Genomic DNA, 12132 nt, shown 5'->3' with positions numbered 1-12132 from the left:
TTTGTATTGCCACCTCTATTCACTGAAAGGCCAGAAAGACAAAATGAAAAGTTGCTCTTAAACTAGTACGGGCTTGAATAGAGATAAGGCTAGAGCAGCTGTTAGATTACCAAAGGCTGTTTGTATAAAGCTCTCAGTATGTATGTAATCCTTTGGGAAAAGTGTCATTCAAGCAATGCTAATTCAGTCTGTGTATCGGATAGCTGAGGTACATCAGCAATAATATGGTTTTTCTCTGCGATTAAGAATACCAAGCTCCAAGAGAATTTATTCTTGGTAGATGATCTTATAAATCCTGTTTACTTCTAGAGTAGCCATATGCTATCACTACAGTTCACAACCTTTTAAATACCTCCAGTCTTTTAAGTCCAGTTTGTTACCTTAAGAATTTTACCATCTGAAGTTCCCAGAAAGGCCACGGTATGCCCGTTCTCCACAGCCACAGTGACAGCCGTGAGATTCATCCCTTCTTTTTGTAGTACTGGCTTCTCTATAACACCATTCCAACTTCCCAAGAGGTATGGCAAGTGTTCGGAGCCACAGGGGAAATTTTTGCTTGCATTCTAATAGAGAATAGCAACACAGAGTGATGTTAAACATTCAGATCACTAATTCCTAGCTCAGAATGAAGTGCAGCCCTATTACCAGAAAGTATAATACACTTCAGACATTGAAGAGTACAAAGAAAGAAACGGATTGTCTGGCCATTTTCCCCCAGCCAACAGGCAGCAATCAGAGAGCAGCCTGCTAATTGCAAACTGCTTCAATGCTTTCACTTTCCAGGAGGTACGGGGAGAGAAAACTTTTTGTTTCTATCTCATTATAGCAGCACAGTTTAAAAAATAACCAGTTTGTTCAGTTAAAATGAACATGTCATGGAGATCACGTTAACCAATTTTGTGTTAAAGATTGCTATTTTGTTTCTTAATTTGCTGCTATCCATAGAAAAGCAACCCCCTGGCAACCTTCTCATGAACTTCAACACATTCCCTCTTCGCTACGCTTTAATACTGAGCTGCAGAGAGTGCCACCAGAAGGAAGTTCATTCACACTTTGCCTTTCCTGCTATATTTGGTAACAAAACTGTCTTTCTGATCTGAAATCCACACCTTTTGTGAGAAGCCATGGCCACTCCACTTGTCACATTCAGGATTTCTATGTTTGATGCTCACCCCATATGCAGGGTACTGCAGAGAGTAACACCGGTGGTTTGAAGCAAAAAGTGTTTTTTTAGCTTCTATTATCAGTAGTGACCTATTGTGTGGGAGATGGTTGTAGTCTCACAAGATGAAGGATTATGGGTCGATACCAACAAAACGTATTCCCATGCCCCATCTCTTCAGCTGTTCACTCCTCCCTCTGGACTACAGCACACCACTTCTCAAGTTGTGCTCAAACAGCTGCTTATGAAAGTGTGTACCTTGGTCAAGCTGGGGAATTAAGATATCCTCCTAAAAGCTTGCTGAGTTATTTTTAAAATGACTTAATTTCTCAACCTAGTTTAGGGTTGGCTGCAGTAATGAATGGCATGCACAAGTGGGGCTTGGGAACAGAGTGATGTGGGCAAAACCATCATAAAGCCAACAGAGATGCTGAAAACTGACAGTCATAAATTGAAGAACAGTATCTGGAGGGGTGTAACAGTACCCTCCAAAACCTTTACAGCCAAGATAATGACAGGCCATAAAAAGAAGATGGCTATCATGCTATGGAAGTATTTTGAGCCACAGCAAAATATGAACACCACCTGAATATAAGAAATCTGGGTATTTCAGTAATTTGAAAATAATACAAGTGAAAAACAACATTAAATTACAGTATAATTTAAAATATTCTTAATACCATTTAAAAGTACTATAAATACATTAACTGAAACCAGAATTGTCTATAGTGATCATCCAGAAGCTGACCATGGGTGTAACAAATCCTTGCACTTGACTCAGTAACTTCCATACCAGAAGGAAACCTTTAAAAGAAGTGCATTTAGGAAAGCCATATTCATCTTTCAGAAAACATCAAATCCTTTTTAAAAGACTCAAAATTTAGACTATATTGCCACTTCTTGCTTGACCTGTTCCACAGCCCCCCAACCACATTCCATTCCTACAGTAAGTCCAGCTATTGAGTTTTCAGTCATCTGATCTTAGCTCAAAGTCACACCAAAACATGTAGTTGTATATTTTTCAGTAACTCTAACACAGATTCTAAAACTAATATTGATATTACTCATATTACCAGTCCATGTAATGCACACGGGTTTTCTGCTGCAAAAAGTTTGTAAAATGAGCTGGTATTCTTTTTAGTGTAGCAATCATTTCGGTTTTTTTCAATCTTTTCATTGATTTGCCGCAAGGAAAACACACACAAGGCGGACTTCAGAGAGCCGTCATCTTTGTTTACTTTGCTGAAGAGTGCAAGAAGAACTTTGTCATCTGAGGGAGTATCCACAGGTTGTCTTTGTTGAGCCATGCTGTCAGCCAGCTCTTTTCCTGGGGTAGTGATGAAAGCAGAATGACAGTGGTCATAGGCACCATCATCATCTTTGCAACCCAAGTCCATTTCAAAGTAGGAATAATAGTGGGCATCATCTTTGCACAGACGTGCAATCAGTGTGCGGTTATTGACAGGTTGTTTCTCTTTCTGATTGAAAATAAAATAAACATAATTTTTATCCTCAAAGACTGCCACAAATTGTTGTGTGCTTGATGAGTGAAAAGCTGACTTAACAGCTGCTGAGTCCGTATACATTTCAAAAATGTCTTTCCCATCTCTTTCATAAAGCTGCCGAGTGCTGATTATAATCCCATTATCATTAGGTCCATTCCCTTTCCCAACAAATAGCACTTGGTCGTTATTCAAGGAAGTGATCAGTCCCACAGTTGATACATTCTCATCGTTGCTTGCTACAAAGGACTTTTCTCCACTAGTGTCTACATAATACTTCTCATTGCTAATGTTTTGTAGATCTCTGATGGCACAGATTCCCTTAAAAAGGCTTCCACATACCACAGTTGTATTATCCACCTTGTTCAGCAACAGTAATTTGTTATAATTGTCAGTCAGTACGGCCTCTTTACATTGATTTTCATCAATGGGAGGTGTGCACTTTTTGTTGTCCTTTCTTGGACCTGTTTCTACAGATCTTATTACTTCCAGGTTTTCTGTAAGCTGATACAAAGCATTTACCACTCCCAAATAGATTATCCCAGTGTCATTATCCACTGTTAGATGATTTAGCTCTGTAGCACTCTGAAAAAATTTCAGTTCCTCATTTCTGGATAAGGTAACGCAAAAACAGCTCAGAATGGTCAGTGTCCAGATCCATAAAGCCATTTCTGTGTAATACCTAAAAAGGGAAAAAAGCAATACCATGAAACACATTGAAAAATACAAAGTACACAAAATTGAGAAATGGTGAAGTTTTTTTCTCTCATGACTTCAGACACAAATACACTTATCCTTGTGCAGGTGTAGTTTCAAATCCTGTTAATTGCCTAACAATTTAATCTGTTAGGAAAGGATTTAACAAGGTCATATGTCTAAATGATTATCATATAACCCATTAGATAATCAATCCTGTGCTAAAGCACAATGAGAACAACAGCCAATTTGAAACAACATAGAGTGCCAAGACGTAGTAGTGCTTCTCCAGATAGCATCATACTGTGCCAATATTTACTGCTGAAATTTTAAAAATAAGCTGGAGAATCTCAGTGTTTCGGGTAGCTCCTCCTTAAGGCGTGGGGGGGGATTTACATAAAAGTGTTTGAAACATTTGGTGTTGCAGGACTTTCCCCAGAAAGGGAAAAAACCTTCCACTGAGAACAAGAAATCTGGATCTGGTTGCTTATGCTCTTTGACCTTCATCAATGAAGATCAGAAAGAGGGTAGAGTCCTTAACATGCAACATTGCCTTTGACTGCTGGTATGCAGTACAGTCCAACACTTCCATTCACTAGAGCACTGCCACTTCATAGTTTCAAATCTGTCCTAAGAAAATCACTTAAAAACTTTTTAGGATTAAGATTCTGCTACCTTTTTTTTTTTGTTCCTTATTTTACTTCCCAAGTAGATGACCTGGCTGTTTGGAATTAGACAAAGACCTTCTGAAACTTGTAAGCAGGGGTCTAATTTTAATCTGAAAATTTACATGAGGAAGCAAGTCCCAGCTGGCATCCTAATCACAGAACATTTTGTCAGTATTTTCTCCAAGTGTTTAGTTCTGAGAGCAGAAAACGAAAAGCGGTATGCTTGGACACACTGATGTTAGGGGGAAAGGATGAATAGCATTTGGAGGAAGAACTGAAAAATAAATACGATCCACTGCGCTTTCATTTTCAAAGCTAGCCATGGAATTCCTTGATCTGATGAGTGAAGAACCTATAAATTTATATGAAATCTCAAGTTAAATCTGAAAATATCTGAAAGCCTGAATAGAAAGAAAACAATAAAAACACAGAAAAGACAGGAGAAACATTTAACAAAACAATCTAACAGGCAAAAGTCTTGTAGGAGGAGGAAAAGAGCACAAATACCAAAATGAGAAACTGAAAAAATAAAATAAAACTTTAAAAATTAATAAAGAAGGAACCATGCTCCTGTGCCAGCTATTACTTCTGTTTTGGCAGGAGTAATAGATTCTGGTGGGATATGAAAGACAATGCTTGAAACATCATTTATACTGGATAACTAAGATTAAACATCAACAATCTGGATGCAAAAGTTTGAACAGGAGGAAAGGACTCTTTTGAGCACAAGACATCTGTCAGCTCCCCAAACCAACTTTGCATTGCCAGCAATGTGGAAAGACAATTCCTGACCTCCAGTATTGACTGTGTTTTGCGTCTCTATGGAGAAAATTCTTGTGCAATGGTGAGAACAACTTCCCTAAAAGCAGAGTGATTTGAAAACCCCAAAACCCTACTAAATGTAACTCAGGATAATAATGAAGACTAAATAGAAGGCTAACTTCAATCTTGTTTTGCTGAAGCTCCGATCATGTCACGAAATGGGTAGGTAACTAAAATAACGCCAAAGACAAGACAGTTCATCCCCAACAGCTGAAGCCTGACTTTCTAATGATAGATTGACCTCCTATGACAGTGACCCAGAAAAAGCTAAGAGTTATAATCCCTTCTTCAGATGTGTAGACTTCAGTATATGCTTTGCAATTTAATGAAGTGTTGTATCTCTTTACAACAACAGGAGACCTGCTCTAAGGAACCTAGAATTCTTCAGAATTCCTCTCTTCTTTTCTTAATGGTCCCAAGGACTTCAATTTTCCAAACAAGCTTTGATCCCATCTTACATCTCCATGGCTAAATGATACGTGATAATGCACATAATCTAGTTTCAAATATTATCCTTACTGTTATCTGCAATGAAATAAAAAAACAGTTTGACATACTATTGCAATGTTGCTTCATAACAGTTTTATAATTCTATTATCTATTGCCAAAGGAACAAACGTGGAAGAATTGAGATTCATTTGTTCGTATTTTTCCACAAAGTAAATATGTTTAGATTATTATAATCTCTGCTCTCAGTACAAAAAACCCCCCATAAATAGCTCTACTTATACAATATCCCTCAAATTAATGGAAAGCAATTTGTTGTACCTAAACTTCTACATTCAGTTCACCTCCATGTTAACTTATTTCAGTGGCTTGAAAAAAACCATTTTGTCCATTGTTGGCACCCAGGACACAAAGACTGAACTTGCAATACATCTGCCTTTGTCCTACAGGTGAAGACAAAGAGTCTTGCTGGTTCATGCCAGAGCCAGGATTTAAGGACAAGTATGTTTCACATCTCTAAACTAGACTCTTAGAAGAGTAATTAATCTCTCTGCATAAAAACAGGTAGTGTTTCTTCCCTACTATTTTCTGTCTTGTTTACTTTTAAAATTTTGGACTTAAATTATTCAGAACTACATGCACTCTCCATTAACTGTGCCTTATCTTTTTTGTTGCCTGTTTGTTTTAGTTATTTACTCCATGCCACCCTGTCTCATGCCAAACCATCAGGTTATCTCAGATCTCTATGCAAGGTAACAGTTCCTCATTCTCTATACTTATTAGTTTCACTTTCCACCTCCCCTTCAAAGCAAACAGTAAACAAAAATTTAATATGCTCTGAAAGATTCAGAATTAAACTCTCATTCACTTCTCAAATAGCAGGCTTAAGAAAAGAAAAAAGCAAACAGAATGAAATGAGGTGTGCTACAACCACATCCCATTTTCACCTCAACTGAACTGGGAAACAGCCACTGGAAGAATCCTGCTATGACCAGCTGATGTGGTAGGAATGACAGTGCTGCCATTAACACAGATGCCCTACTGAATTAGGTGCTATGGGGATGTATCACGCAACAGTTTCCTGCTGTGAAAAACTTTTGTTTTAAATGAACAAGTCACAGAAACACAAAAGAAAAGGAGTAAGAAGTGTGAACTGCAGTATGGAGTCCATGATGTTCTGCACAGGAAATATATTTCCAATGGCTTTAATCACATACTGTATTTACACACAGGCCTGGGTGGATTACTCAAAGTCAACTCTTGGTCCTGAGAGCTGACATACACTCTCCACCCTCAATTTGCAATTAGTTTTAAGGCCTTGGCAGACTCAGGATAAAAGAAGACCAACAGAGCATTTGACCATATAATTCTTTCCTCTCTCTCAAAGTCTTGTCTCCATACTGTCTCTTGTCCCCCACACTGCTGCTTACAAGAAATATGAAATTTTAGAAGCTATGCGCAGGAAACACAGGGCACCCAGGAGCTCTTCATACAGGGGAGCTGCCATAAAGTGACACTGTGTTGGAATGACACAGCTACCAGAGCTCTGCCCCACAACTAGATCAATTTTAATATTAGTACCCATAACTTTATATCTTTCTACTCAAGCAAGACAAATAACCTTAAGTAACAGTAATTCTTCAAAAGATATGCAGAAAAAAGGAGCATCTACAATCTACAAGCACAAAGTGAGCTTCAAAATGACTTCACTTTATTATATACAGTCCTAAAAATTAGCCCTGGCAGTGTGCTGACAGGTGTTTTCCTCCTTCACTGCACAATCATCTGTTGGATCTGTATACAGGAACCTTCAACTTTCAGCCATCCTCAGTCACTTTAGCTTTCAATATATCTTTAGCTTCATGTTAATTAATTTCTTATATTTGTTTCAGCTGAAGTGAAATAGTACCAAATTTTGCCTGAAACTGGTATAAGTGAGAACTAAAACAAGAGTTATTCCTCAAAACAATGGACAAGAAAATTTTCAGTGAAGGAAAAATCTCACCAGTTTAGCTTCTGTGGTGTTTTTGCAGAATATTTCTTCACTAACCACATAAATTCTGGTCTAGAGACAAGTGCTTCTGCCAAACAAGGCAGATAACAATATGTTTTAACAGCAAGCAATGTAGAGAACTGTGTTTTCCTTGAAACTTTCCCCTAATCAGGGAGACAGTGATCTTCCAAAAGATCCAAAAGACAATTCAACTGGAAAAAAAACTGGCAAAAAGACTCAGAAATTGCAACACAAAAGAGGTAAAATCCAAAGAATGCACCCAAATGGCATAGATATTTGGGGAAAGATGAATTAAATTTCTCTTTCCTCTCATTTTGAGTAACTTTTTAGCTTCCAATAGGTTTTCCACAGGTTGAAAAGAATTCAGCTTTTGTTTTTAAGCTCAAAGGAATTCAGAACAGAAACTGGAGAACATGTGAGAAGCAGTAGATGAGCAGATTTTCAGTCTGGATTTCAAAGCTTCTACTTCTGTGACAACTGCAGGTAAATGTGAGCACTCTCTTCCCCAGTCCCAACTTTTATTACTATTTCCTAAAACAAATGAACAATGGAGCTCGCTGGTTTAGAGAATGAAATACCTGAAACAACACTCTGCAGGATTCAAACCCATTTTCTAAGAGCATGGCAACATGCTAGAAAGGTTTCTGACAGAGAGGAACAACTTTCTTTGGTATACACTATGCCATACATCCAAAATTGGTTTAGTAGAACCACTGAGAATAGTGATCACTGTGATGGTGTCCATCCCTTTATTTGTGACAGTTTGCTGATAGCAAATGGGACCTGTGCGTCAGTAAACTGCAGGAGGTCATGCTGTGGGGAATGAGAAACCAATATCCACTTCATTAGAAGTGGTAGCCTGTACTGCTCAAAAGGAGTCATTTTCCTTCTCTTTCACTTCTCCTCAAAACACAGTTTGCTAAGATACATAGGATATCTTCGCACAGGACAAACAATCCCATCTGGTCAAACTGCCGGTAAAGTGGTAAAAAACAGACAAATACTTTTAATACTGACTCTTTTCCTGATGTGGAAGACAAAAGTTTTGCTTGCTTTCAAAAGATAAATTCTCAAATGTTTTTCTTTTTTTTTTTTTTTGAGTAATTTTTAATAATAAAAGATTTCTTTTTTTTTAAAATGTGTAATAGTCATATTGACATGGATCTTCTTTTACAAGGACTGGTTGAAAATCATGGATTTGCCAAGGAAATAATGAATGTTATGCCCTCAGATCCTTTAGTGCATTCCGTTAGTGTTTTTCTGCAATCCCTGGGAAAAACAAATGGAAGACATATGGAACCACAAATTTAGGTTACTGAAAACCAGGGTTTCCTATACCATGGTTTCATCTGGCAAGAATGAGCCACAGTGCCCACCAAACCATTCTATCACTCCCCTCCTTGGCTAAACAGGGTGAGAAAAATATGATGAAAGGCTCAGGGGCTGAGGTTACTCATCAGTTACTGTGACAGGCCAAACAGCTGCAACATGAGGAAATTATTTTAATTTATTGCCAGTCAAAATCAGAGTATGATAATGAGAAATAAAACCAAACTTCAAAAAACATTTCCCCCACACACTCCCTTTTTCCTGGGCTCAACTTTACTCCTGAGTTCTCTACCTTCTCTCCACAAGCAGTGCAGGGAGATGGAGAATGGGAGGCATGGTCAGTTCATCACATGTTTTCTCTGCCACTCCTTCCTCATTACACTCTTCCCCTGCTCCAGCATGGGGTCCCTCCCTCAGGAGACTGTCCTCCATGGACTTCTCCAATATGAGTCCTTCCCACAGGCTGCAGTTCTTTATGAACTGCTCCAGCATGGGTCCCCTGTGGGGTAAAAAGTACTGCCAGCAAACCTCTTCCAGCGTGGACTCCTTTCTTCACAGGCCCACAGGTCCTACCGGGAGCCTGCTCCGGTGTGAGCTTCCCACAGAGTCACAGCCTCCTTTGCGTGTCCACCTGCTCTGGTGTGGGGCTCCTCCATGGGCTGCAGATGGATCTATGCTCCACTGTGGACCTCCATGAGCTACAGGGGCACAGCTGCCTCATCATGGTCTGCACCATGGGCTGCAGGGGAATCTCTGCTCCAGTGCCTCGAGCCGCTCTTCCCCCACCTTCACTGACCTTGGTGTCTGCAGGGTTGTTTCCTTCATATTTTTTTACTCCTCTCTCCTGACTTCTGTTGTACAGTGGTTTTTTCCCCCTTCTTAAATCTATTATCCCAGAGGCACTACCATCATTGCTGGTGGGCTTGGCCATGGCCAGTCACAGGTCTGTCCTGGAGCCAGCTGGCATTGGCCTTGTTGGACATCGGGGAAGCATCTGGCAGCTTCTCACAGATGCCACCCCTGTAGTGCCCCACTTCCAACACCTGGTTATGCAAACCCAATACACCTATACCATGGTTTCAACTAGCAAGAAAGAGCCATACTCTGGTCCAAAGAGGAATAAACCTATCTCTTGTACCTGCAGCATCAGCAGAGGCCAGCAGAGTCTGGGAGAGGAGAGCATGCCCTAGATTGCTTCCTTGGGATACGAGCACGAGCAACAAGATGTCTTCATCACTCTGGAGACTTTCATCTTTCATAAGTTCTGAGGTATCATCAGCAAAAAAAGCTCAGATAACCACTCAGTGAGATAGCCCATTAACCCAAGTGGACACTGAGGCATTCTACAGCCAGGTTAGCTGGAAGCTCAAGGGCAAAGGGATGTATTTGAAAGGATAAGGCATGAGCCAAACAGAATTTTAATGACTTTTTTTGACTTTTGCTTAAAAGTCATCCCTTCATACAAAGAAAAAAGATGAGTTTTGACAACCTGTACCACCAATCATTTACCAAAGATCACCAACACTTGTCATGTCTCACGATCTTTAAAGGGTTAGGGAGGAGATTAAACAAGGTATCTCATCCACTTTTAGTATCCCTGGCAATTACAGTAAAACAGTATTGCCACATACAAACTCGCCACCCACCCAAACAGAGATGTTTTCCTGTCCCAACATGGAAAAGGTTTTTCCAGTCATTGGAATTGAATTAACAGCTGAGGAGCACAATTGCTTTTTACAGTAGGTCCTGTATCCACCAGCATCCCAGCATGACCATGCCAAGGACTCTCATGAACTTGGTGCAAAACCGGCAGGGTTTTGTCAAAAGTTTAAGAGAGGCAAACAGCTAGCAAATCCAGAGTTCATATTAATAATTAAGTTATTAGCTTCAAGCTAAATTAATAGCACTATTAGTAGTCTGAATAAAAACCTTTCATCCATGCACACCTGAACTCCAAAGTATTTAATATTCTGATCTAGATCCAAATGTAGAGCAAGATGGAGCCATGTGAGTCTTAATTTTTCAACCAGGAGTCACTCAAAAGAGCATTAACAACAGGTAATGAGACTCAGAAAATGCATACTTACAGATTTTGCAATTGCACTCCAGAACTTTCAATAATGTGCTGTCTCTGCAACATCAGCAGGTAAACAAAAAAAGAAGAGTAGCACTTTGCAGGTTTATATGCACTCTTCAGAGCAGAGACATGCTACACAAAGCTGAACTCTAATGAATTCCCTGGTTTATACCAGCTAGACCTAGCAGTATTTTGGTTTTGAAAATCTTTTACACCACGGATTCTGCTGTAGTCCAAGAATAGGGTTTTTTTGCTGCTCTTAGAAATTGAAAGAAAAATCCTTTAAAGTGAAAATATTTTCAAGAGTTCACAGTGTCAAGCAGCTTAAATAAAAAAGTCAATAAAGAGAGCTTCTGTGGAGAGACTTCATTCGACAGCATTCACTACCAACAGTTACAGATTACAAACCACTCTGAGACAAGGGTAACTTTTGAAAGAAAGGTCTCTTTGAATCCTAATTTTTATTACGAAGACAGGTGTTCATATTATCATCCCAAATAAGGGGGTTGCAATCCAGTCCCACTAATGCAAGCAGGAGCACACACAGGGAAGAGAAACACTGCAGAAGCAGGCCTGCATTCATACCTTCCTGGACCACATCTCCCTTTCAGTTTGGGCTTCTACATTCATTCCTCCATCTTTTTGCATTCTCTCAGTAGAAATGAAGCACTCATTTTAATGAGGACTTGCTTTCTCAATGTTACAAAGATGTGGTTGATCTGCAAGAAAAGCAGCTGAGTGATGCGTTTAATAGCAAGCAGCTGACTTGTCAGGAATCTGAACCCACAGAATCTCCTCTTTGAACTGTTTTGTGGTTTTGTTAAAACCATGAGGTCTCCTAACTAACAAAAATTTAGGTTTTAATTTTATTTTCAATCTCATTGAGCACTAAGCTCAATGATGTCGTATGGACAAACAGCCAGCTGAATCAGTCTGCAGTCAGGACAGGAACACAGGCTACCCTGAACACTCCTGAAGTCACTAACAGACACTTTTATGCTACCTGATCCTGCAAATGGCCAAATATAATTTGGCCCCCAGTGTAAACACGTGCCACAGCTGTCTGAGTTTTGAAGGGGGATGACTTCCTGCAGCAACTGCTGTACAAGGTGGCCATAGAAGCCCAGCAGAAAGCAGGGATAGCCCAAGCACACCAACCAGCTCCATGCAAGCCATGGGTTATTTTATGCCTTCTGCAACCCAGGAAAAAAAAATTATTTTCTTTTAGCTGAGAGATCTGCAGAAAATGAGAGTCTGGAGCATGGGAAGAAAAAACCAGGGAGTTAGGATAGCTTTAATTCCTTGGCTTTCCTTGCACTAATAAGGGTATTACAGCACAAGGAAAAAAATGCATTTATACTGATAGTAAAAGGAGACTCTGTGTCACTAGCTCCATGCTACAACAACGAATTACT

General features: G+C 39.5%; 1 protein-coding gene across 6 annotated transcripts in view; it reads right to left on the bottom strand.

Annotated features, from left to right (window-relative positions):
• The window catches only part of PLXNB2 (plexin B2), a 256105-nt gene that overhangs the window by 79437 nt on the left and 164536 nt on the right, over nucleotides 1-12132 (bottom strand). For all 6 annotated transcript variants that reach the window (XM_027639657.1, XM_027639662.1, XM_027639659.1 and 3 more), the window contains 2 exons: nucleotides 2236-3346; nucleotides 381-563 (listed from right to left, as the gene is read on the bottom strand). In XM_027639657.1, coding sequence (XP_027495458.1) covers nucleotides 381-563; nucleotides 2236-3346 — 1294 coding nt within the window. The remainder of the gene's footprint in view (nucleotides 1-380; nucleotides 564-2235; nucleotides 3347-12132) is intronic.

Source organism: Corapipo altera, unplaced genomic scaffold (assembly GCF_003945725.1).
Source record: "Corapipo altera isolate COAL_440 unplaced genomic scaffold, ASM394572v1 1b, whole genome shotgun sequence".
NCBI classification, from domain to species: Eukaryota; Metazoa; Chordata; class Aves; order Passeriformes; family Pipridae; genus Corapipo; species Corapipo altera.
This window is presented reverse-complemented; position numbering and strand designations above follow the sequence as displayed.